Below are 27,080 nucleotides of genomic sequence, written 5' to 3'. Positions count from 1 at the left end.
AAAGAATAAACCAGTTTTATTTAAGTAAGGACTTGTGTCGCTAAAGTTTCGTCGGAAAGAAGTTACGGAAAATCAACTAACGAACGGAGACGTAACAATATTCATCATGCTTATGTTAATAAATGTATGAGTAAACACAGATAATTTTGTTTTCGCTTATACGCATATTTCTAGTTCCAAAACGAGGCTTACTTGCTATGACGTCACAATTGTTGTATTTGTTCAGTTTAGTACACTATCTGATAAGAAAATTCAAGCGAGTTTCTAAATATGGAATACACATTGTGTAACAGTAACATTGTATAACAAGCGAGTTTCTAAATATAGAACATACATTGTGTAACAGTAACATTGTATAACAAGTGAGTTTATAAATATAGAACATACATTGTGTAAAAGTAACATTGTATAACAAGCGAGCTTATAAATATAGAACATGCATTGTGTAACAGTAACATTGTATAACAAGTGAGTTTATAAATATAGTAAATAATTGTTAAATTTAGTAATTGAATATAACTTATACAATGTTACTGTTACACAATGTATGTTCTATATTTAGAAACTCGCTTGTTATACTTTGCTTCAATGTATATCATGAAATATTTCCTGCTTTAATAAATTTTGTATTTCTCTAAAGCTATACATACAGTATTTTACCGAACGAAAAATTAAAAATCTTTAAGAACGAAGAAACAGGAAAAACGAAACAGTAACACAGAACGACTCCCGCATAACTTAAACGTTGTACTGATTAATCAGTCATGCGGGGATTCCCATGTTGGGAGGATATACGAAACCTGCTGTTTCTATTATCTTCCCATGTTACTGCTACCCACATATTCTTCGATAAAACAAATAATACAAGCTACCCGATCTGTTAATTTGTTTCAGTGTGGCATGACAGCGCTTTTGATATGATAGTGGTTTATGTTGGACTGTCCACGCACTAACAGCACGTGACCTGGATTACTTTCCCCAATAGTATAAAAGCTTATGAGCTACATAAAATCCCTCAAAGGTGTCTCTCAGAAGATCAGACCTATAAACATCATGCTAACCTTTGATTTGCTGATAATTTTCTTCTCCTGTTCGATGGTTTATTCTATTCCTCGGAGTAGATTTCGTCAACTGCCAGGTATTTTAGAACGTCTCTTTTCTGAAATTGTTAAATTGTCATTATCAAGCTTCTCTAATGACATTAATCAGATGACAAACGTATAAATATGTGGTGAATCAAAGAATAAATTAGGCATCTACGTCATCTTTCCTTCACCATTTACAAATACTGACGTACTCCCAAATTAAATACAAAAATCTAAATATTTCTCGTTAGTAGGCTTAGCTTTAGCTTCAAGTTTTGGAATACCTTTGTATTATCTGGACAAATTTAGGCTGTCAGTACATTTATTTATTTACTACTCACCAAAATTAACCTTTAAAGAATGTGCACGTAAATCTTTAAGCTCAATGTTTGCAACAATTTGCCTTACACATTACGTTTGTTGCTATAGTAACGTCCTGTGTTACTTCTTAGCTGCATCTATTATGCTGTGTCAATTAGAATGCTTAACAGTTATTTTTTCAGCATGAAATTGTTTTTTGACCTCCTAGAAACTTGTTACTTATTTTTTTTTGTTAAACACAAAGCTGCACAATGGGATATGTGCTGTGTCCGCAACTGAAATCGAACCCTGAATTTTATTGTTATGAAACCCCAAACTTATCGCTAAGCCACCACGGGAAGGGCTTCCTGAAATTATTATCTGATGTAAATAAACATGGTTAAATTCTCAGTATGTAACTTTATGTTTCTTATTTACGCAACAGTCCACACAAGCTTAGTCGTACTTTTAAGTCTATTTTCATAATTATTTATTCAATGTGAAAATTCTTCATTTCGAAATACAATTTTTATTTAAAATTCAAATCCATCAGCGATTGTAACAATGGAAATATTTTCAGTTGTTAAAAGTTTGTTGTTGTAAGAATGGATACGTTTTCAGCCGTTCTGTTGAAGGGTGAGTTTACCAGAAACGGCATAAGAACGTAAATGAAGACTTACTCTCGGTCTCAGATTGTAGCGATCAAATATCCGCCTAAAATTTTTTTATTAATTATACTCCTGAACCATATAGGAACCGAAATACAAATACTCGTATCGCAGGACCTAGCATCATCATTATGTACGGTAGTACTTAATAGTAGGGATCGTGATGAAACAAAATGGCGGTCATAAAAATCGTCTGTTCAAAACCACCTTTAAAATGTCTGAATATTAACAACGAGTTCTAGTAATAAAATAATTGCGTAGGCGAGGAAATAACAAATGTAAAATAGAATATAAATTAGTGGTGAAAAACTCGCAAAATTAGAATAATTTATTGATAAAACACGAAAACAACGTTTCGGGCAACAGCCGAGTTTCCAGTGAGACTAAACGTTATTGTCACATTGACGAACATGATTTCCAGGCTCCAAGGCACGTGAACTTTCCATGGCCACGAATTACTAGCACGGTATTCGAGTATAAATTGTTGCATAGAAACTTTATTTATTAGCTACGTAGCTTTTAATTTGACGCTATTCTTTTTTACTCCTTAGATAAAATAAGGTAAAATTTTCATAATAAGAACAATATCATTTTTTATAGAAACAAGATAAGAAAATTCAATTACAATAATAAGAATAAAGAAAACTTCTGTACTAGTGGCGGGAATATTTCGGAATATCAGTATGTCCCCTTTTTTAAGCCCTTGTTACCATTGATTAAAAACAACATACACTATTATTTACACTGATTTTTAATATGCGAGTAAAACCAACACTATAAAACAGTAATGAACTTAATATAAAATCAGCATTAAGAAGTTTTTAGAAAAATCCCAGTCAGCACCTTAAAGTCATACCAGACAAAATTCAAACGCTGATGTTAAACTAGCTAGTAATCATGGAAAATCAATTAAGGGTATGAAGTTGAGTCTCAGTTCCTACTGCCTTTCACTGTCTGCAGCCAGTTGTGGGAAGGTAGTTACCCTTAAAAGTTCTTATAATTCCTAAAGTAGAAATGAAATGAAACCAACCTAATATTTCTACAACAGTACAAGTACTATACGCTACTCCCAATCCCCACCCTTACAAAAGAAATGCAATAATAAAAGATCTTAAATAGAACTACAAGACCTACCTTAATATTTCTTATGTAGGATTTATACTCCCTTTCCTTGAAAAAGTATTCAAGTATGACAGGGGAAAGCCGAGACAAACCCAGATACTTGAAGTTAGTCTTTCCGTCCCGATATACTGAATAATATTTTAATTTTAGCTACTTAAAGGTAGCTAACTACCTCTAGTGACAAAAAGGTATTTTCCTTATCGAAAATTTATTTATTCTTTTTAATATTTCATACTTATTATAAAACGGTGTAAAATTTTTTCTTACTTTCCAGTATTTGTAGCCATTATTTTCTTGTGTACTTATGAATAATATAACATTATCCATAAAAGCATTATCATTATTGCCAACTGTTAAAAATCTTTTTAACTGAGATATAATGTAGCCTTTTAACATCATACGTGGAATAACACTACTGGGGGTGGGTAGACTGAAAATAGAAAATTAAATTCCTTTTTTTTTTATCAAACATAGTCAGCTTTGCTTTGCCTTCTACTAAATTAACATCCAAGTCTAAATAGTTGGCACGAACATCATTGTTATTGCTTTTTTCCGATATAAGTTTGGTGTAAAATTCAAGATATTTATGGCAATTAAATCGTCTATGTAACGAAAAGTAACAACTACAAATTGGCCATATTTGAAGAGAAGTTCGCTCCCATGTGAATACCCACTGTTTGTTTATATACTTGTTTGTTAAAAGTAATATAACTATTATATACACAGAAATAATCTGTATATATATAATGAACTTCAGTAAATTTTAATTTGGGATTGCTCATTTCTCGATTTACAAAATTATCAAGCAAATCATTGAATACTCTGATTAAATCTTTCAAATCTATTTTAGTATACAGTGTAGTGAAATCACACGTAGAAACAGAGTTAGCCATGTCTGAAGCATTTAATTCATTTAAACATTCCAAAACTGGAATGTTGTCCTTAATAATCCAAAAATAATTATCTGGATTATTTAAAAAATGTTTTTTTTTTTTTCAAACACAACATCTAGAATATTATTAAGAACAATAGATACAGATTTAGTAACTGTATCTAAATAATTAGTTATAAATCTGAACTTAATCGTATTTTTGTGCAATTTTGGAATTGCATATAAAAATGGCAGTTGAGAAGAAGAATCTTTATGTATATTCCATCTTTAATGGCTTTCTTTATATTAGTAATAATAGTATTTTTCTTTAAAATACTTTTAGTAAACGAACTTGTATTATTAAGTTCTTTAATTAAAATTTGTGAATATAATTTTTTACATCCTGCTTTATTAATCGGGGTAATAATAAATTTTACTTGAATTTTTGAAACATATTTTTGAAGATATTGAAATAATTATATATCTTGTATTGAGATAGATTTAAATTTCTTAATCGATTTTGTTATTAATCGAATTGATGAAATATAATTTTTATTAAAAAAAAACATGAAGGATAGTAAGTTTTTTTTGCTTATCTGTTATGACTTTAAGGTGGGATTTACAATGGATTTTGCATAAACTTCTTAATGCTCCTTTCATAAAAAATGTTTTGGTGGCATAGTTACACTCGTGGAATATTTTCTGGGTTGGATCTTTTCAGGAAACTAAGGCTTAACTTTATAATTAATCATTTTCAGGACAGTATATTTTTTCCCTCATCTTCACAAAAATGTAATCGTGGTTGCCCCATTTAAAATGCTTCAGTCATTTCAGTTTTTGTGATAAAAATATATCTTTATTAAAATATTTACGAAATTCTTATGTTGAAGAAACGGGGATCAATAATGTCGTGTATCCCAAATCCCAATACTTTCTGGTTTATTGTGGATTTTACGTACTTTATTTATCTGTACAGTAACTGCTGTATATAAATTCATTGTCACATAAAGTGTGAAATTAAATCAGTGCAAATGTTAAAATAACGTTATAGATTCAGTACTGTAGTCAGAAAACATTTTCATGTGTGTGGGGTCTGGTAAGCAACTGACTTAAGTCATGCCATAAAGAAACATAAGCTGGAATTTCGAGAAGGGAAATTAAGATCCTCTCCATATTACGTCTATACATCGACATAGGATGAAACACGTTCCAATTTGAATGCTCGAATGCTATGGTTTCCATGTTTACGTAGATTTCGAAAACATGAACAATACTTATTTGCTGTCAATTAACTTTATTAATTATCTCGCTTGGGAAGCCGAAGATAAATCATGAAACTTCCCACGCAACAATCGTCACCAGGTGCAAGGCTCTGAGTGCAAGGCTCAGTTGACAAATATTTATCATTTCGTCATTAAAATTATTATTTTTTCATCTTTATCAAACCCGGAAAATATTCAGAGAGATTAATTGAGCATAGAAGGCATCACAAACACACATAAAGTCATTTCGATTTTAGGCAAGAAGCTAATTTCATTTATCATGTTATTTCCGTTCAATGATTTCCTCAGTCTCTACTGGGGTTTCGAGTGCTAACAACTTCCCATTAGCGTTTTTTTCTTTTCTTATAAAATTTACGCTCCAAAAATTAAAAACCTTCGGAAGCCATTATGATATTTTTCGCTTAGAGCATGAAAACAATAAGTTCTTCTAAGCTTGTTACTTTTGTGTTATTCGAGTAACAAGATACTACGATTATATACAATAAAACTGTGAATAGTACTTTTCTTGTTCATAACATGGATAAATTATTGATAACATATAACTCAATCTGGATCTGATCTCAACGTTTAATACTTTCTGGGCAAACACGCAGGTGCTCTCATATTAACACGTTGAACATTAAAAGTAGAAACTGAAACACCATTAGGCCTACCACAAGTAAAGTACAGAAACCGAAACACCATTAGGCCTACCACAAGTGAAGTACAGAAACCGAAACACCATCAGGCCTACCACAAGCGAAGTACAGAAACCGAAACACCATTAGGCCTACCACAAGTGAAGTACAGAAACCGAAACACCATCAGGCCTACCACAAGCGAAGTACAAAAGGACATTATCAATTATAACGTGTAGAAAGACTGTAATGACAAAAACAATGTATAAAAATACATCAACAAAGCACAAAAAGACATCTATAGTGCATAGAAAACTGTAAAGACAAAAACAATGAGGTAGAAAAGAACGTCAATTACAGAATAACACAGGGGGGGGCATCGTTGACACATTTTTAATGTATAATTGTTAATGTCTAGTTTTTGCACTAATTATTTTTGCTAGCCCTGATATCGTATTTGAAGTTGACCTTTTCTTTCAACGTTAGGCTAGAGAATCATGATATTTCAGTACGTGACATACGATGGCCACTAGGGTTGAGCTACTTCTGTCTCTTGTATTTATAAATGACCATTATAAACAAAATATTGTTTTCGTTGCTATAGCCGTTACTTTGGAGTGATATAATTAAAATCTATCTTTTTTTCCGAATTAAAAACTCAATAAACTTGTTACAAAATAATTACCAAAAAAAAGTTATAGAAGGGGCCAGGTGAATAGGTGACTTGACTCGCAAACTGCGTGTCAAGAGTTCCCATCCTGTCAACAAACATGCTCGCCTTGGGACGTTATAGTGTAACGGTCGATCCCACTCTTCGTTAATAAAAGAGTGGCCCAAGAGCTTACGATTGATGATATTGAGTAGCTGTCTTCCCTCTAGTCCATCACTTCAAAGTTAAGAACGACGGTTAGCGCAGATAGTCCATGAATAGCTTTGCGCGAAATTCAAGAAACAAACAAACATTAAAAGAAAAAAAAATTAGCTGTAAAATAACATATATTTTTATATTTTAGAAATTTCACAAAAACATGACATGGATAATCTGTGGGAAGATGAGCAAGATCGAGAACTAGAACTTACACAAGATATCTATCCACTAGGTAAGAAACATCAAGATGTATCTATCCATTCCTGTAAATATACAGTGATTTATCTTAAGAGATAAATTATTGTAAGTTATGAAAAGCGTGCATGAATTACAATTTTCTTTTTTGGAATTTCTGGTGTCTGTTTAAACAAATATGTAACTGACTAATAAAGTGTTTTATTTTTGTCTTGCATGGTTTAAGTAGGACTTTTTCATTAAAAATGCAGGACCGGTGCTGGTGGGGGCCAGACCACCTGAAATGTTCTTGCCCCCACAAGCTAATGTCGTCCATTAATTTAGTTTTAGATTTGGCCCCATTATACGTCTTTTTCATTAGATTCTTTTTTTCAGGTTAGTCAGTGTATCAATGTCGTCTGCTTCTCTTTCATTAGATTCTTTTTTTCAGGTTAGTCAGTGTATTAATGTCGTCTGCTTCTCTTTCATTAGATTCTTTTTTCAGGTTAGTCAGTGTATTAATGTCGTCTGCTTCTCTTTCATTAGATTCTTTTTTCAGGTTAGTCAGTGTATTAATGTCGTCTGCTTCTCTTTCATTAGATTCTTTTTTCAGGTTAGTCAGTGTATTAATGTGATTTTGTTGTACCCTAGTGAAACGAAAAGATCTATCTGCAGTGGAATTGCTGGACTACTTGCTGAGAAGTTTACCGAGAAAAACATACAACAGGAACCACGTGAGAGGACAACATTTTGGATTAAGTCGTTAAAGAAAATGAGATACGAACTTGCTAATTGATATTCTCTTAACTTATTATCGACCTTGCTTGGCTGATGAAAACTAGTTATAACTCGATAGTGTAGTACACAGTTAGTCCTAAAACATTGTTAACTAAAGTGACATTAATTTATTTCATGGATACGAAACGTTAGCTAGAAATCGTTAAAACTTGTGTATACTATAATTTATTTCGAAGACTGTAAACTCAAATAAAACAAGATAAATAACTCACTCTTGTGTCACCTCAATTTTTGCACATGAAAATCATTAATTAAGTTATGGTAAAAGCCAACGTCTGCAGCAACAGTTGACATACAAATTGATGTAGAACCAGAAACTAGAAACACTGAACAGAGAAAAAAAAATCAAAATTAAACCAAAGACTCCAGAAATATAGATAAAAATACAGCAACAGTTGACATACAAGTTGCTATAGAACCAGTAACTAGAAACATTGAACAGAGAAAAAAAAATCAAAATTAAACCAAAGACTCCAAGAAATATAGATAAAAATACAGCAACAGTTGACATACAAGTTGTTATAGAACCAGTAACTAGAAACATTGAACAGAGAAAAAAAAATCAAAATTAAACCAAAGACTCCAGAAATATAGATAAAAATACAGCAACAGTTGACATACAAGTTGTTATAGAACCAGTAACTAGAAACATTGAACAGAGAAAAAAAATCAAAATTAAACCAAAGACTCCAGAAATATAGATAAAAAAGGACCAACTATTTTAAATTCCGATAATTATCCAAGTTCCCCATCATGGCGGTCAATTTAAACTTATTAAATTTGTAATGCTTTTTAATAAATTAAAACTCAAAGAACTTATGTAAGAATTTAAAATACTCAAACGATCAACGTCGTATAGATACGTAACTCAACATCATTAACGTCAGCCTCAAATGTCGGTAAAATAACTACTCTGAAAAATATAAATACAAAAAGTCATGGTTATGTGACTACTAGTTTACATATTTAAAAAAGATCACGGTATCTACTTACTTTCTGATTTTCTAACCGTTCATCTTTATTTAAGATGAAATTATTTTTGCTACGGGGGGCAGAACATAACAGTAAACTAAAATAGCATTGTTCCTTGTGAGTTACTGACCAAAAAAGTGAAGAAACCATCCTGAACAGTTCCTAAAAACCCGTCTCCTTCATAGTTTGAGACTGAAAATCTCCAAACTTATACAACTAAAATTAAAATCTCTTCTATAATTAACAGCTGAAATCTTAATCTCATCATAAAATTTATCGTTAATTTTATCAGTTTCATTTGGTAGTCCAACCAAAAGCCCTCTATAGTCACTAACAGAAACTAATTATCAGATAAATACAGAACAGATTTTATTATATTTTAAAAATAAGTCACCTAATTTAGTTGTTTGAGAAAGTTTGAAATTCGTTGTCACGTTCTAATTTTATATTTATTGTAATCCTTGAGGACTAGTCTGCGACTACGATAAACAACAACAAAATTTTAATCAATGCCCAGAAACTCATTTATTTCAATTTAAAACACTCTAGTTTGTTTGTTGAATTTCGCGCAAAGCTACTCGAGATCTATCTGTGCTAGCTGTTCCTAATTTTAGCAGTGATAGACTAGAGGGAAGGCAGCTAGTCAGCACCATCCACCGCCAACTTTTGGGCTACTATTTCACTAACATATAGTGGGATTGACCGTGCCACTATAACGGTTGAAAGGGCTAACATGTTCGGTGACGAGAATTATAACATTCGAACAGCAGATTGCGAGTTGAGCGCCCCCAAACCGTCTCAATGGCTTAGAAGTAATCCTGAGGGTTACGACGCTAAAATCAGGGTTCAAAACCCTCAGTGAACACCGCACACCATTGTGTTGTTTTGCGCTTAACAATAAACATTGTCTAACATTATATTTTAATGAACCCGAAAAGATGACTTGTATAACGGGTGATAAACGTAAACGTTGGTTTACGTTATATATGCTGTTCAGTAGGTGAGTTTAACCTCGTACATAACACAAACTGTAACATCTACTAAACGTATTTTCATTACGTCATGTTATTTTACACATAGATACAATCTTTTTTTTAAACAAACAAATATTTTCAACAAACTGTATCTATTTGCATCAAATGAACGATTGAAGGTTGAAATGACAGAGCTTTACTAAAGTATAAAACTTTTTGTGAAAAAAAGGAAAAAAAAAAAACACTATAACCCGAGCACTTTCGATAGGTGTACCTTTCTTCTTCAGGGGCAAACTTTTGTGAAAGAAATGTCAATCTCCGATTACGATATGAACCTGTTTTTGTTTCACGGAATAACTATTCTAGGCTTAAACATGATACTGCTTCTGTATTTCTCATACTAACTTCAGCTCGAATTAAATTTCAAGAACAATCGACATATCATAAATGTGTGCTGCCATCTAGTGTTAAAATGAAAAATTATATTTATCAAAGGGTATAGAATGGAATATCAATAATGTTTTACTTTTCTGTATCTAAATATAAGAATACAGTAATAATATCTTTCATATTTTAACATATTATCATTTCGACACTTTTGATTTTTTTTTTCTTGGATATGATTAACATTATAATGATATGTAACTTTATATCCAGACAAAGAAAAAACATGTCACGTTTTCACCAAAGTCCTGGACAAAAAAATAGGTGTATAACTGAAATAAAGTGTATGGTATCTTAAATCAATGTCTTTTTTTTTCTTTAAATCAATACCTATAAAACGTTTCATACTCAAGTCAGGAATTCAGTTACTGCTAAATCTAATGTAAAAAAATATATTTAATAAAGTACATAAAAAAAGATTACTGAGACAATTCTCTCTTTCAGTATTACATGTCCAATATTTTGAGTGAATATTTTATCATGTGATTTAGGAAGAAGTAGGCAGAGTAGTTTATGAACATACCCTATGTTTTATTATAGTATTTATTCTGTAAATAAACAACTTCTGTAGTAAATACCTTATTTATTATTCTCTGGATATACTGCCTGGTGTATTGATGTACTGTTGCACAAACAGTGTCCTCTAATTACAGGTTGGGCAATATTTCAGTTATGAAAAGCCTTAGTGGGATTGAACAACAGAATCTTGAGAATACAGTGTTAAACGTTACTTAGGTCTCTCTTTCTCAAGCTCAAGTGTCAGTAGGTAAGGGAATTTAAAGTCCTTTCTTTGTAAATCATATTCTCCTAAAGTTTCACCTGTGACTTTAAAACTAATTATCATTAACATCTTAAATTCTTCAGAAATAACTATACAGTAAAGGTACAAAATGTATTTCATTTTGATAATTTACAAGTTTGAATAAATATTGTTTCATTGTGTTTTTTTACATTTGTGTCCAGTCTCTCTGTTTCTCAAACTCTGAAAATTCAGAATTACTTTGTAATAAAGTATCCTGTTGAATCTCCAGTTATTAAGTGGACCCATCTTACTGCTCTACATTTAACTTATTTTACTTTAATATACCACGGTAGTAAGCAGTTTTTCATTTCCTTCCAAAAATTAAATGAAATGAATTTTTAAAAAAATCAATGCACAGTACTTTTGCTGACCTCCTCGTGATTATTTACCCCTTCATTCCTGCACCCTTCAGACTAAACTAATGTTATCTTACAATCTAATAAGGTACTAAAGCATCCTGTATTTCAAGAGCTTTAACAATCACTAACTTTAGGCCTAATAATTGTGATTAAAATCATGGTAGGGTTCAGATTTTCTTTGCCTGATCAATTGAATCTGTTTAGGTTGCATATATACGCTGCACTCACTGCTTGGATCAAACCCCAAATTTTAGTAATAAACCCTCAAGCTTAATACTGAGTCAATTGAAAGAAATGTGGAAAAATAAACGTGTATAACTTAACATGATTTCATCACAATTAATTGGGTAAGCTGGTTTCTAATACTTTGCTGATTTTGGAGTATGAAACATATCTTAGTATAAATGTCACCAGTAATGATGAAAAGTGGGTAAAAATGGCATTATTTGTTTTAAAAAAAAGTTTATCCCTTATGTTTACAAATTTTCTGTATGGCTAATAATAATAAAAAAAGTCCAAGTTATTATTACTGGTATCTTTTTTAAGAGTAATTAGTTATTAAATTACTTTGTAATAATTTGTTACTCAAAGTTCATTTTGTTTTTTTAGAAAACAAAAATTAATTTCTAATACGTTGAATAAACGAAGCTTTTAATACGTATACTTAGGATACAAAATCAGATAGTGTTTTTAATATTGTTGTTGCAATAATGACAAATGATTCTTGTTAAGACATCAACAAAATAACTTCAGTGATGTTTAAAACACACAAAATCAAATCTTGAAATTCAGTTAGACAAGTATAGAAGTTTAATAATATTTCCAGGTATGTAAAATTGCACAACGTTTTCTAATAATAAAAAACATTACACATTAATTTTACAGTTCAATCAAGAATTGTATCAGCCAATTCAAAATTACACAATCCTGTCTACTGTGTAATATCTTTAATAAAACATTTAATACAATTTACTTGAGAGCTGTGAATTTATTCTTCTTGTAACAGAACAAACAGCTAAGTATTTCTCTATCACTAATTCATATGTAAGGAACACTTAAATGTTTTTGTTTCTTTTATTTTTTAATTATCAGACGATAAACTGAAGATATTACAATTGTCATAAATACAGATTGCTTGTAAAGCCAACTTTGCACAAAAATTACTTGTAATTGTGTTTCTGGCTTGATGCTGGATTAACTACTGTATTAGTAAACTGAGATGAGGATTAAAATACTTTTTCGTGTGAAACAAGAGTGTTACCAACAAGTAAATTCCAATATATATTAGCTCAAATTACAGCAACAGTAAACGGCATTTATAAATTATGTTAACAAACACTGCAGTGATCCAGTAGGTATATAAACAATCTGTAAAAAAAGATCTTAAACGTGAAAATTTGCAATAAAATAGTGCGGGTGTTCAAAATTTTAAGTTCCTGAAGGAACAAAATGCGTGTGTGAGTGAAAGTATTCACAAGTATATCTCAAGGTTTAAAAATCATAGAAGAACATTAAGTTGCAAGCTTTGATGGTCGTTTTGTGTTTATATAAATGTTTATTAGAATACTGACTTACTTTCCAATACGAAGAAAAAAATAACATTACGTAAATTTTTTATACATCACCAAAACCCTGGAATAATATTATCAGTAACATTATTCTTGAAGATCTATTGGTTAAAAAAATAACTGAATTATCTTCCAAACTTGAGTTAACGTCAAACTCACTAACATTTTAAAATAATGTAAGTATTCACCAACTGAAAGTTTAGTAACAGTAGTTATTTCAGCAATTTAGACTCAATTATACTGTATAAACAAAACATTAAACTTTTCTTGGATTTCATTAGCATCTAACAAGCTTTTAATGATGAAACATGCCTTACATAAAACAGTCTGGTTGAAGATCGATAATAAAATATACTGTTGATCTCGGAACTATCTTCAATTTCCAGTGAAACAAGTTGTTGGTCTTACATGATCTGTCAAGACTTCTGATGATAAAATAAGATGATCTTCTATAATTCTGTCTGAATTTTAAACTTCCACTTGGCCAGAATAAACGTTACCCCAAGATCAACTTAAAAAGTATTGTTACAATATTCAGGAAAATAAGTGGTACTGAAAGAGGAGGATAAACATATACAAGAGTAAGGATTAAAAGTGGAACAAGTTGTAAAAATTTAAATAATTCATTAGCTAATTATAACAAAAATGGACGAGTTAATGAATCTGTATTACAATCATCGTACTAGATTATTTAAGCTTTAATAAAAGTATTCATACAGTAGTTTATGTGATGTGTAAAACAGCAAGTTACAGGATCTCAACATTTCACACTCGAGAATGACCACATTAAAAAAATTACAATTATGTTTATATTAGTCCAATGAATAAGTCTAGTATAAAACATCATTGTTTGATGTTATAGATCAAGTATTTTACAAAACATGCTATATTTCACATTAACAACATGACATTTTCTTGACAACTCCGATATCGAAAGTGACTGTACATAAATCAATCTAATAATAAAATAATTCAGTCAAAAGAATCAAATTTAAGGTGAACAGCTTTTCAGAGGGAAAATTTTATTTATAGGATAAGACAAATCTATCTTCACTTGCTTTACTACAACTATTAAAATTATTTTTTATTTACACATTTTCATCTTAAAATTACATAGAATTTAAACTCTTGTGAAAAATGTCTATTTTAAAATTTGACATGTATATAATTTTTATGCCTATTGATACTTATTATTTTAATGTATAATGTTAGTCATAATGCGTTTTCTACATTATAATGCCATCTCTCAGATTCAAATGTAGTAAAAGTTATGCTATGTTTAGAACCACTATATATATATATATATAAAGTAAATATATTATTTCGTGAAAAGATATTTAATCTAAACATAATCAAACTAATAACATAAAATACTCACTCCTCATGACGGTTCTAATGGAATGAATCAAATTTATTAACTGTGACTTCACTCCAGGATCTTCTCCAAAGCCTCTTGTAGTTTGATCATCTCGGCCCCAGCCGACTGCAGTATAATAAACAAAACAAACTATACACTCTATCTGTTACCATTTACATCAGTAACACGACTCACTTGTTGGTGTTTTCGTACAATTTTTTTTTCTCACCTTGCTATCTTTCTTGAGTTGTTATTTAGTTTTCACTGTTTGAAAGACAAGGTTAATTTTTTTAATAATTCAACAGCTGGAGTTCAACTTCCTTATATTCTTTATATGACTTTAAATACAAAAGGCTCATAACATTTTGTACTCACAGGCCAAGAGCTTTAACATGAGTTAGCAGATCATATTCATAGGCAATACATACAAATAAAGCAAAATTCAAAGGTCTAAAACGAAACAATTCTGTTCATTGAAAGAAAATCCATAGTTTTCATGATATATGTGTAACAAATTTATTGTCTCTTTGTGCAAGACAGTTCTTTGTTCAAAAGGTTACTGACTGATATCTTGGCTTGATTTTGAATAATTAAGATTTATTTTTAGTGAAGCATTAAATATATGACTTGATTTGAGTGCCTACAAAAAGTTAGGGGCTTGGATAAAGGGAACATGGAATTAGTTATATTTGAATGGTGAGATGACGAGGTTAATAGGACAGACTCAGGTACCAGTAGTAGTAAATCTAAGCTTTGTAGGGAAAAAGTACTGATCTAAATTTGTTCTTGTGCTTTTGAAATTTCTATTAGTTAAAAACTTGTGGAATAATGTAGTTTGTCCAATACTTTAATATTCACTGTTTTAGTATATTCAAGCATTTACTGGTGTTTAAGGTGCTCAACTCACAATTTGAGGGTCACTAGTTTGAATCTCCCACCACCGAACGTTCACGTCTTATAGGGTTGCTGACTGGGTTAACCACCCGGGTGTAAAAATTGTTAGCTTACAAACACTGACAGTCATTTTTATAATGTTTTCACTGCCCTGAAGTGTGGAGTATGACATTTTTTTTTTTAGTGGTAATGGGGTGTGAACCACATTACTTCAAATCCACAGTCTGGCACACTAATCACTGCATCAGATATCAGAGTTGTTTATAAGTTGTAGTTGGGTATGTTTTCACAGATAATATACAAGTTAGACTACACTACAGAAACATACTTTGGTGTAGTAGAAAACAAGTGATAGAAGGACAGTTAACTTTTATTTCTCATATATATATACTTTTTTGTTTAAATATCTTATATCATTATTAATTTTGAAAGAAACAAGAAGCTCATGAAATTGATAGAGGCGTGATTAATGTTCAATCTTCTGAATAAACAAATGTGACAATGGTAGCCTAAGTGGGTAGACCAACTTGTAAATTGTAACACTAGCCATGCCTCTGTAATGTTTTTAATATTTGTTGTTTATTAGTTATATCAAGACAATAGTTAAGAGCTTCTTTAACAGTAATACTTCTATCACTAAATTGTACTCCATTTTTTAAATGCCAGTAAGTCAAAACTCCTTAATTTAACTTCTAATTCAATGTTAAGCTGCTTTGGCTAACTTTTCCATCTAACTCTTTTAACTTCTAAGCCTATTTCGTATTTCTTGTAATGTAAATTGTATAGATTAATCTATATTGCTGTTGTATAACTAATGAAATTTATTTAGTCGCGTTACCTTTTGAAAGAAAACGTTCTTCGTGTAAAACAGCCACAGCATTTACGCAGAGCAAAGCTGCTTCGAATAAACTGTACAAAGTGAACGTCATAACGTAATATAATTATTTATTAGCAGTTTCGTAGTTACCAACACTTTAAGTTATAACTAACCGTATACGTAATAACATTTGTCATCATCAAGAGACGTTAGCGCCATCTTTATATCAAGTAACGAATTCATCAGATGGGAATCAGAGCTTAATAATTAACAAAAGTACAACGACAACAAACATGTGATAGTTTAAAAACAGCAACAGACATCTTATTAAAACTAACAATAAGACTGAGAGAAAAAACAAACAAGAATTTTAAGAAATTAAAAAACACTGTTGCATGATTCCCTCTAGCTTACATCCAGGCTTTATACGTGGTTTGTCTAAAGTTTACAAAGACAATATTCCCTTAAGACTAATAATTAGTTATCAAGCACCCGATTAAGTTCCTTTTTCTCGCTTTAAATGCACTTACGTCTAACACGTTTATAATTAAAGATTATCTCTCCTTTGCAAAAGAAATTTCTAAGATTACTTATCCTGACCAATAGATACTTTCCAGCCTTGACATTGAATTGACTAATAACCCAACCAACCCAAATGATTTTAAAGAAACATTTCTTCACCAAAAATTAAAATCTCACCAGTTGTGTGCGCCAATAGTTCGAAGAATTATTTAAACTTACTCCTAAGAATATTCGTGTATTTTGTTGTGGCAATGGGGTCAACTTAGGGTTCATTTTCGTAAAATATATTTGTCACTATGAGCTTTGTAGGCTATACATCTGTACCACTGAATACAAATCGGTTTTACATTGGAGGCATGTTGACTATATACTTTTGCTTTTTCGAAGCTGTTATCAGTTTAAAAAATTCTTAGGTTATTAAAATTCTAAGCACCCATGCATTAAATTTATCCGTAAAACTGAATACAATTTAAAATTGTATTTTCTTGATATCCAAATCAATGGATTAAATAATCAATTTATTGTAAAACATATATACACGCTTACATGATCGCTCAGACAGTTTTATTCTGTACTTCTCCTACGAAACTTTATATTCATTTTTATCAATAGAGTATTTATCACCTGTTCTCCCCCTTTACACCGAAATAACCAGCACACATAATATTGTAATGATAAAAGGCTAGCCCATTCATTTTATCCAAACCTTAAAACACCCAAGTTCTTTCTAACAAAACTAAACTCCCAAGGAAAATGCCATCAAGACTGGTCATTCCTTTTCTTTGGAGATTAAAGATGTATACTAAGATCACGAATTAAAAAAAATTAAAACTTTGTATTCGCAAGTTAAACTACAAATTATACTTAATCCACCATTCAAGATAAAAAAAAAATATTTATTCAGATCTATAGACCTATTACCCACCCCATGTGTTCCCATATTGTCCAATACGTCAGTTACACTTCTAAGCGTATGAACACATGAGAATATTGAGAAGAACAGGAAACAGCTCTTAAATCTTACGAACTCTGCTATCCACACACATAGTGAAATTGTCTGTATTACGTCGTTGAAACTCAAAGCCATATTGGGCTATCTGTTGTGTCCACCGCAGATATCAAACCCCGGATTTTAGCGATATAAGTATGCAAACTTACCGCTGTCACACCGTGGAAGCCATAGTGAAATCACCAAACACTTCATTTTGATTAGAAATTTGAAAATAATCTCTTCTTTTGCATAAAATAACAAACTTTGGGTTTAAAAAAAAAGTATATTATATAGTCTCTCGTTAGGTAAGCGGCGATAAGTTTACGGACTTACAACACTAAAATTCGTGGTTATATTCCATGCGGTAGACAGAGCATATGTAGCCCATTGTGTAACTTTACGCTAAAACAACAAGAACAATATATTATAAGTGAAGGCCTAACTCTGAATTAACGACACTGCCCCAGTTCAGTCTACTCTATATATTTAATGTAATTTCGCAAAAAACAAACTGAAATATTGTAGTATATATGTTGTACTTTAAACTTACCATCTAGCTCAACGGTAAGTCTGAGAGCATATAACGCTAAAAATTGGCTCCAGAAAGATTGAACATAAGAATAGAAATAAATCAATGGCTCCAGAAACAGTAAACATGGAATTGATACAAAGCCAACGGCTCCAGAAATAGTAAACATAAAATAGATATAAACCAACAGCTCCAGAAATAGTAAATATAAAAAATTATAAAAAGCCCACAATTCCAGCAACAACAGCCATGGAAAATAGATATAAAGTCAACGGCTTTACCTACACAACTAATTGTTTAGCCACACTAAATCATGGGTGGGCAACCATTTTTTTTTTCTGGCCATGGATGTGACCAGTCGATCACAGAAATGGCCGCACTATTAATACATCAGAAATTTTTCGCTAAATAAATTTATTTCAGGATTCTAATGACAGTCAATGTCAATTATAAACACAATGCAAAAGTACAAAAAAAAACATTTGTTTCAAAATTACAAAAGCGTGAATTTTCAATGAGAGATTTGGCATTCTTTTTTTTCTAAAAAAAAAAACACAATATCGATGATTCTAGGAGTTGGCCACACATTTTTGCGAAATGGCCATTGGCCAATCCGCGCCCTATTTCCAGACCAAACTACACCACTAGTATTTATAAATAACATATAAATACAGAGCTCTACAACAGGACCAATCCGCGCCCTATTTCCAGACCAAACTACACCACTAGTATTTATAAATAACATGATTTTCTCTGCTGAACATTTTTATTTCATGAAACAGTGAAACTAATAACACTGTTTCAAACAAATCCATAAAAGCTGGCAGAACTACTAACATGACTTAAAAGTTAGTCTCTATTTTCAAAGTTATGATCATATACATATAAGATACATAAAAACTATTTTTGACCATCACATTCTTCTGTTGAACTGCCGACAAAATGACACAATTAAGAAGCTACAATAGCCAATTTCCATACAGTGTTAAAAGGTGACATATATTTATAATTTTTTTTTTGTGTGGTAAATAAAAACTGCGTTAAAATTCATCCCCCCCTTCATGGAGTGCGCCAGCTGCCGTTATTGTTGTTCATAATTTAACGAATGGGTTCTACAACTGTTTAGTAGTTACAAGCAAAGTTACACAATTGGCTATCTGTGCTGTGCCCACTACGGGTATCGAAACCCAGTTTTCAGCACTGAAAGTCCACAGAAATACCTCTGAGCCACTGGTGGGGGGGGGCACGAACCCTTTTTTGTTTAGAATATCGAAGGTGGGTCTTACTTATAATATGGAAAATAGAAACTATTAAATGTCGTGAGTTGTTATAGTGTTCACACCACAAATCATAAACCAATGTCTTTATAATTAAAGGCAGCGAACACGATTAGAGAAACACTTATTATCAGTACACAATAAGCTCTGCCATTATTCACATCACGGTAAAACACCATGTTTATCACACTCTGTTGTAATGAAACACGTACTAACTTTCCGACCGAATATGAAGGAGTGTCTAGCTCGGACACATAAGAAGTGACGTCATTATTAGCTACTCTATCACTAACATACCTGGTAGGTGTATATTTATATTTGGACTTTATTTTTTCCGTATCACTTAACTGCTTTCAACCAGGATAATATTTAAATAATACTAACCTTGTTTTGTTGTTTGGTCAATTCAAATTTTATATAAAAAAATAGTCACGAAGAGAAAAAAAAGGTTTCTAATAATAACATTTTAAATATATTTATCTAGTAATTTTCTAAGCCGTATAAAGTTTTTATTTTTGCAATTAACTAAGTTATTTGTCCCTAAAATAATTCTGATTTATATATCTTTGCAAAATTAAATGATTATTAGTGATAATTACACGGCGAAATCAATTTGCTGAAAAAACCTTTACCCCCTATAGAAGGTGAAATGGTTCGAGTCTGTCTAGCAGCTCGTGCCACGCGCACTATTCACCAAGAACATCTCAAAACTGACGTCTCTCCCTCTAAATAGTAAATATGGAATTGTCGTTTCGCTGCACTTCCTAACAGAAATGGAACTTACAGATCGTTATTTATATCTTCAAGGTAGTAAAACTAAGAAACTTTTCAAAAGAACAGTTGTTTTGCTTTGTGTAAATTGTTAAATGATTAGCACACGAGCTTAAATTACTAAAACTGAATGAAGAAGGGATTACCACCTTTTATTTTGGTAATTTGAAGAAAAGCTATCATCGAAGGATAACTGAACTTGGTATTGGTAAGCGACTATGTACGGTTACAGTAGTGTGTTAGCGCTACACGTGTTTACACATCATGTTTTGCCCTTATACAGATCTTGGTCAGTCACACTAATTAAGTAAAGGGAAAATAAGTATATAACGTCGTATATTGTGTTAATTTACAGGTTCTACTGGGATTTCCTGTCATTTTTTAAAAGTCATTTTATACCAGTTATGTATTCAGCAGATTCGTTGGGCAGTCTCATTTTAAGTTGTCTGGGATAGGGGGTGTACGAGTTTAGTAAAATAATCTGTAGTTAGGCCAATAATTGAATAAATAAATACACTTATTTTCATAATGTTTTAATATACGAATAATGAATGGTGCATATTAAGCGAATTAAAGTCACAGACAAAATATGAAGAGAAAAAAACATATATATATATATATATACATATATATATATTATTAGGGGTGAACTTTGGAATTATTAACTATAAAAGAAAGTTATTATTTTCATTCATCTGTTTGTTAAGGCTTCGGCTCAAGTGTAACTGCCAAAACTTTGACGTACAAGTTATTTTAAAAAAAGGCGGTATCTCAGTTGGTTGGATGGAAAAATCATACGTTAAAATGGAATTCGTGGAATAAAAAATCAGGCCTATAGGCGTCCGCGGAGGGAGGCACTTGTCCCCTGGAAAATGAAAAATGTTTCTTTATTCATTCAGTATATATTATGTTGCTTCAGACTCTGCTACTATCCGGGGAAATTATTGTGGACGCCCACGATAATCCATACCAGGCCCTGTAAACAGAAGTATCTGAAGATTTTAGATCCCATTTGGCTCCATTTAGAAGTTGGGGAGTCCAGCAGTTTAGAAGGGGCTTTTGGGAAATCCCCAGGTTCCCCAATGAGTGGGGTAAAATATTTTACCTCTGTGCAAACCTCGAGATTCAGACAATTCGTTTGGTACCACTTGGAAGTTGGTGCAACCAGTAGTTTAGGAGAAGTTACGTGACACTGAATCTTATTATACAGATATTCTGTATGACTCATTATCAAAAGCTTCGTGAAGATGTAAGTACACCCTTTCCATCATCCACATAAGAGATTATTAAGGCCAGATTTCCTTCAGTGAATTCATGTCGGTTTTCTTTTGTAATAGTACAGTACATTAAATTATTAGGTTTAAGTGTTAAAACTCTTCAAGTTTTCTCAGAGTTTTGCAGGTTACCAACCCTTGGTTGGAAGTGTACATCTTGTTAATCTTGTTTGTGAGATGCATTTAGTAATAAAATAAAAACTTAAATGGGTTTGTAATTTTAACGATAATATGTTTGTTTTCTTTACCATTATATTTCAAACTCAGTTTTATCTCGGTTAGTTACACTTCACTTTAGTTTCAGGCAACAGCTGACCTCTGAAAATGGAATCTGTCCACAAAAACTGTGTATAACAATTATACAAGAATTAATAATAGGGAAGCCTGAATACTACATAGGATAAAGGTAGTACAGTAAAATAAAATAATTGTTTCAGTAACAAATGTAAAGTTTGAGGGAGATGTGAATTTTTTGGTTTAGAAATAATTTCCTTTTTTTTAGGTGAGATGAAGGTGGAAAATGGGTGACCAAGGTGTTGTGGTTAAGATTGGCCTTGAAACATGGTATATTTGATACCAAAACGTGGTATAACATCAACTTTTTCAGATGTTTTGTCCTCGAGAAAATCTTTGGTTTACTTGTTGTGGAAAAACTGCTGTCTAGCTCAAATGTAATGTAATGCTGCAACATTAAACTTCATGCTCGTATACAAAATAATACTGCTTCGTTTCTTCAGTTTAATTTAAAGAAGTTTTGACAAGTACAATGAGTAGTGGTAAAGCTTTTGGATGGGTAACTGTTGGTAATATTCACTTGCCGTTTATTTTTCGCTTGTGTCAAAAATATGTTGCAGTTAAAATTGTGCAACAAGAAATGGTGAAGAAGTTTACTGGACTGTTACCACCTTACGTTTTTACGTGCACAAACATCAAAAGTCACTATATTACAAAAAGAGAAGCAAAACTCTGGAATGAAATTAATGGACATCATTGTGGTTTTCAATTTGGAGAGGAAGATTTTACCACTAAAGACTTGATTGTTTCTTTGGCAGATGTTATCCAATTTTACGACTTTTTAAAGTTGTGCCAAGAGAAGCTTTCCAGTTCTCCTTCCTCAGATTATACATTGAAAAAAGATTGTGGTCTGTTAAAGGTGAATGAAACCATCATACCATACGTACAGACAGAAGTATCAAAAATCGTACCAGCTTGCATGTTACCTGAAAACGTATTGCACTCTGCAACAACGGAAGGAACTCAGTGGGATGTTGCGTACATGAGGTTTTTATGCCAGGTTGCAGGTTTGGATAAAACAAAAGTGAAACTTGATACCACCTTTGTAGCTGTAGATAAACTATCAACCACTAGTCCTGAGTCGGGAATTGTTATCGCTGAATGGTGGCCAGAAACCATACCTTTGGTAAGAAAACCCGCCTCTTCCCATCATGCTCCAAGTGACACGAACGTAACCAACAAGGTAACAGTAATAGACTCAAAGACCACGCCTAAAACAAGGGAAGCCATAGGGAAGACGAAACAAATATCTTTCAGTGAACTGTCTGATAATTTTAGCATACAACGACATACTTACCACATAGTCCCTGGATCAGAGGGAACCTTGCCTAGTTTAACTGCATCTTGTAGAGTAAAGGAGGTTCTGAAAGATGGGTTTTGTCTGAAGGATCACTGTGGAAAACTTATACCAAACCATACACTCTTATATGGTGGATTAACAGCAGTTCCCGCTTGTGGTTATTTTGTGAGGCCAGCTGCTTCAGAAACTGGACAGCCCTCTACTTGTGAAAGCTTGGTCAAATCATCCTCAGAACAAGGAAATGAAAACGAGATCAGTACAGCCACATTGACAGAAAAAATTGAATCCCACATAACAGTCCAAGCCTCCTCTAAAGAAGACACTTCCTGCAGCCTTGATGAAAGAACCGATAGGACCTCAGAAGTGATACGGTTAAAAACGGACGCAACTAACAAGAACTTTACTCCAACAAACATACCTTCTACCAATATGCCGGTGGTTCCAAAAGGTATTCTTACTGCAACAGAGATGAATACATTGTGTTCTAACTCCAAACACCCCGTGGAACTGATAACACCATTACCTATTCAATCTCAAACCCTAAATATGGACAACACTCAAAATCAAACTAGTGTTGAGAAGTGCTCGGGTGGTTATGTGGATTCAGAATCCATTAAAGATGACTCTCTTATACTGTCGGAGACAACAGGCTTCTTTGTTACCAACATCGATTACTCCATCCGGGAAGTCAACGTTCATGGAAAGCCTGTTCTAGCCGTGAACATGGATTCTTCTCCTGAACCAGTTCTGGTGACGAGTCTTACTGAAGTGGTAAACAACTTTGAGACTGGGACAGTAACTTCATGTGAATCTGTGTTACAGAATGTGCTGAAGGTACAGATGTATCCATGCAGTAGGTACGTAAAGGAAAAAAAGTACAAACTTTTAGTATCGTTATGGTACGTAAAAAAATTCTATAAATATTTGAAGGTCTTTCATAATTAAAAGTAAGGAATTATTAAACTATTTTAACACTGTTCTTCTTCATCATTCAGCCCAGGTTGTCGGATGATTTCACATTTATAATAAATATGAAGATTCAGTTGCACAAACTATAAAGCAATAACTACAGGTACGGTAACATTTATATTAAGAAACATTAAATTTAAAAGAACATAAGCATGAAGATGACTGAATTTATATATGGCTGAGTGAGGTAAAAATCACAACACTTCAAAGCTGTTTAATCGTATCGTAGTAACGACTAATTGTTAGTTTATTTACTGAAACTTTCACCACGTAGTGCATTCTAAATTTCTGATTGGAATCTCCAAGAAACTAAATTAAATATTGTTTTGCACGTCTAGCAAGAAGGAGATTGGAATAAGAAGTGAAAGAAAAAGAGAATATGTTAATGACACTACGTACGACTGCTAGTTTAAGCTAGATCAGTTGGAACTGACTAATGAAACAACATATTCTAACCATTACAGAGTTGGCAGCATTAATTTACAAGTTCTTTTTTTACTTCTGATCAAAAATTTACTTGACTAATACTGGTGTAGTTGTAATGCTGTGTTTTTATCGTTAAGGTAAAAGCTGTGATAATTGTTTCAGTCACCGAGCAAACATAATTATCTGTCATGTTTTTCAAGTAAATTTTAAGTATTTAAAAATTAGTCTAGCTTAAATTTTACTTAATTCATCCAACTGTCTTCTCAATTGAACCCCCATAACTATTGGTTCTGTTACTGAAACAAATGGCAGGATTTTGATTTTCAAATTCATTCAGTATTGAAGACCTCGTACGTACATTTGTACTTAAGACGTAAGTTATCTTTAGTTTACATTCTGGTTGTTATACGTGTAATTACCTACATATTCCCCTGCCCCATTTTACAACTTTACCAACTGGAACACACCAAATTATTAGGGCTTGCTGTTAAGGGTTAATATGGAGTTCTCTTTATCTGAAAAGACACGTTGGGAAAAAAAATTAATTCTTTAAAAAATACTTTGTATTGTAAATGTTTTATAGATAAAGACATTTGGTAACATAAAATCCATTAAGAAACTTGAAACAAGATGTACCTTCACTTGGTTATATTTCTTGTTGATAGCCAGCAGAGACAGGTTCTGGTTACTCATGGAGTTGAAGTGGAAACTGGTGACAAACTGGTTGAGATTAAAGATCTACAGAGGTACATGCCCCAGCTGCTGTACATGTTCAAGAAAACGGATGCTACTCCCAAAGATCTGGAAAGTTCTGAACAACCACCTTTAAAGAAAGCGTGTACCGAGACTGAAACAGATTCTGTAATAATGTGTAGTAATTGTTGATATTTACCTAATTTTATTTTCATTCATTGCTTGTGATTTCATCAGAGTCCGAAGTTTATTTTCATCCTGCTCGTTAAACAATTAGAGTAATTTTTTTTCTGTTTGCTTAAGTTACAACACTACCTTTAAGATTTGTTAATAAATTTTCATCCTGCTCGTTAAACAATTAGAGTAATTTTTTTCTGTTTGCTTAAGTTACAACACTACCTTTAAGATTTGTTAATAAATCTCGTGGATAGTGTGCTGTAATAATTAAGTTGACCTCTCGTTAAAGATGGCTTAATCTTCCGCAAGGCACAGAGGAAATGATCGTTTCTTACGGCAAGAGCTTCGAAGCCATCTTCTTCCAACGCTTCAAGAGCTGCCTGTAAAAAACATCAAAAATCCATGTTTATGTTGGTGTACAACAAGTATGACAAGCTAATGTGACAAACAAACATCAGAATATAATAAGTTGTTTAATTACAATACACACTAGATGGTTTCTCTGCGTTACATCTAGCAAGGGAAACTTTACTAAATATATAACTGGTTTGGAGAACCATCTGTGTCAAACCAAAGTAATGATATATATGAAAAGATGTTCAACTTAAACACTGGTGAATAGTAGGTTTGAAAAATTTAATGGACTGTAACTTCCATTTAAAGAAAAAGGAAACAACATTTCAACTTCTATACAGAGACTTTCTTCACGTAACACCTTATAAAGGGAAGTGCAGTCATGTGTGGGTGATTGGCTGGTGTTGTCATTTTCTTATCTGAAAAGTTCGTTGAGGTTGCGTAAACTGTTGTCTCCGTTGAGTTTAGGTTGGTGTAGATTTGATTTTTCTTTCCAGTGGTGAGTTTTATCTAAAATTCTGTGTTGATCCCATTTTATGATATTTCCTGTTTTGTAATTATGTTCAACCGAGGGAAGTTTTTCTGGATGTGTTTAATGTAGTTGCATTTTTATGTTATTTTTTATCTTTGTTCTATCATCCAACTAATTTCTCTAATGTAAATGTTTCTGCTTGAGCGTGGTACTTTGTAGATGTGTTCTTTCAACTTAAGTTTTGTTGGTTGGTTTAATTTAGTACCACCTTAAAATGAACTTTAACTTTTCCGGTATATCCTTTGCTAAACTTGGGAATGTATGATAAATAAATGATCAAGTTCGACATGGTCTTGTTGTGAATATTACGTGTCTTGTAAATCCATACCATGAAGTCTACGTGAGGGTTTCTCAAACTTTGCTCCATGGGAAAATTTTCTGTAGTGTCGTCAGAGTAAAGAAGCTGGCCAGGTATTGACTATTTCATTTATGGGCAGAGCCTAATTGATGACTCGCTGTAAGTTAGCCACTAGTGATAGTGGAGTGCAGCTGCACGTTACACAAGAATCCAGATCTTCGGCATCACTCCCAATATCAAACGAACAACAACACTCTTCCCATTTAAAAAAAACAAAACAAATTTGAAACTGTTTAAAGACTTTGTGTTATGAAGTTAAGACTTAAGTGCTTTTTGAATAAAAAACCTGTAATTATAATCAATGTATTAATAGAAAATAAAGGTCTATAAAGTTCCTTGTGTCTTAGTTACCTATTATATAAAGGTGATAAATTTTTTTGTGATGTAACGTTTTAACATAAAAATGTTTCTGAAGGGTTTCTGTCAAGTTTTAGAGATCAAAAGTGTTACGTGGCTGAAAAAGTTTGGAAATGGTGCTCTACATTGAAAATTACGTGTCTTGTAAGCCTCCACTTTGAAGACTAAGGATCTTGTAAGCCTCTACTTTGAAGACTACGTGTCTTGTAATCCTCCACTTTGAAGACTAAGGGTCTTGTAAACCTCTACTTTGAAGACTACGTGTCTTGTAATCCTCCACTTT

The 27,080-nt window shown here is 32.2% G+C and overlaps 3 protein-coding genes and 1 long non-coding RNA gene across 8 annotated transcripts in view; 2 read left to right on the top strand and 2 right to left on the bottom strand.

Moving 5' to 3' along the window:
• Nucleotides 1-763: 763 nt before the first annotated feature.
• On the top strand, nt 764-7,993 carry LOC106468742. The gene is made up of 3 exons (XM_013929185.1): nt 764-1,138; nt 6,960-7,046; nt 7,640-7,993. Exons 1-3 carry the CDS (start codon nt 997-999, stop codon nt 7,753-7,755), a joined length of 345 nt encoding a protein of 114 aa, XP_013784639.1. The 5' UTR covers nt 764-996; the 3' UTR covers nt 7,756-7,993.
• Nucleotides 7,994-12,414: 4,421 nt separating this feature from the next.
• On the bottom strand, nt 12,415-16,190 carry LOC106468739 (immediate early response 3-interacting protein 1-like). The gene is made up of 3 exons (XM_013929183.2): nt 15,995-16,190; nt 14,284-14,388; nt 12,415-13,457 (listed from the first exon to the last, which is right to left on the bottom strand). Exons 1-3 carry the CDS (start codon nt 16,083-16,085, stop codon nt 13,402-13,404), a joined length of 252 nt encoding a protein of 83 aa, XP_013784637.1. The 5' UTR covers nt 16,086-16,190; the 3' UTR covers nt 12,415-13,401.
• Nucleotides 16,191-19,978: 3,788 nt separating this feature from the next.
• LOC106468740 lies at nt 19,979-25,341 on the top strand. Of its 4 annotated transcripts, none has more exons than XM_022397099.1 (3): nt 19,979-20,099; nt 21,840-23,788; nt 24,992-25,341. In XM_022397099.1, the coding sequence occupies exons 2-3, from the start codon at nt 22,104-22,106 to the stop codon at nt 25,209-25,211; spliced, it is 1,905 nt and encodes a 634-aa protein (XP_022252807.1). In that variant the 5' UTR covers nt 19,979-20,099; nt 21,840-22,103; the 3' UTR covers nt 25,212-25,341. The 4 variants fall into 4 exon arrangements, with proteins under 4 accessions (XP_022252807.1, XP_013784638.1, XP_022252809.1 ...); XM_013929184.2 differs by having other exon boundaries at nt 19,979-20,271; XM_022397101.1 differs by lacking the exon at nt 24,992-25,341 and adding an exon at nt 23,927-23,979 and having other exon boundaries at nt 19,979-20,271.
• The window catches only part of LOC106468741, a 4,019-nt gene continuing 2,160 nt past the window's right edge, over nt 25,222-27,080 (bottom strand). The window contains exons 3-4 of one of the 2 annotated variants that reach the window (XR_002612700.1): nt 25,419-25,576; nt 25,222-25,334 (exon numbers count right to left, since the gene is read on the bottom strand). This is a non-coding gene — a long non-coding RNA (uncharacterized LOC106468741). Of the gene's footprint in view, nt 25,335-25,360; nt 25,577-27,080 lie in introns of those variants that run through there. The other variant, XR_001291399.2, reaches the window with a different exon arrangement.

Source organism: Limulus polyphemus, unplaced genomic scaffold (genome assembly GCF_000517525.1).
Source record: "Limulus polyphemus unplaced genomic scaffold, Limulus_polyphemus-2.1.2 Scaffold3140, whole genome shotgun sequence".
In the NCBI taxonomy this organism is placed as follows: Eukaryota; Metazoa; Arthropoda; class Merostomata; order Xiphosura; family Limulidae; genus Limulus; species Limulus polyphemus.
The sequence above is the reverse complement of the archived record's forward strand: the minus strand, read 5'-3'. Positions and strand labels throughout refer to the sequence as shown.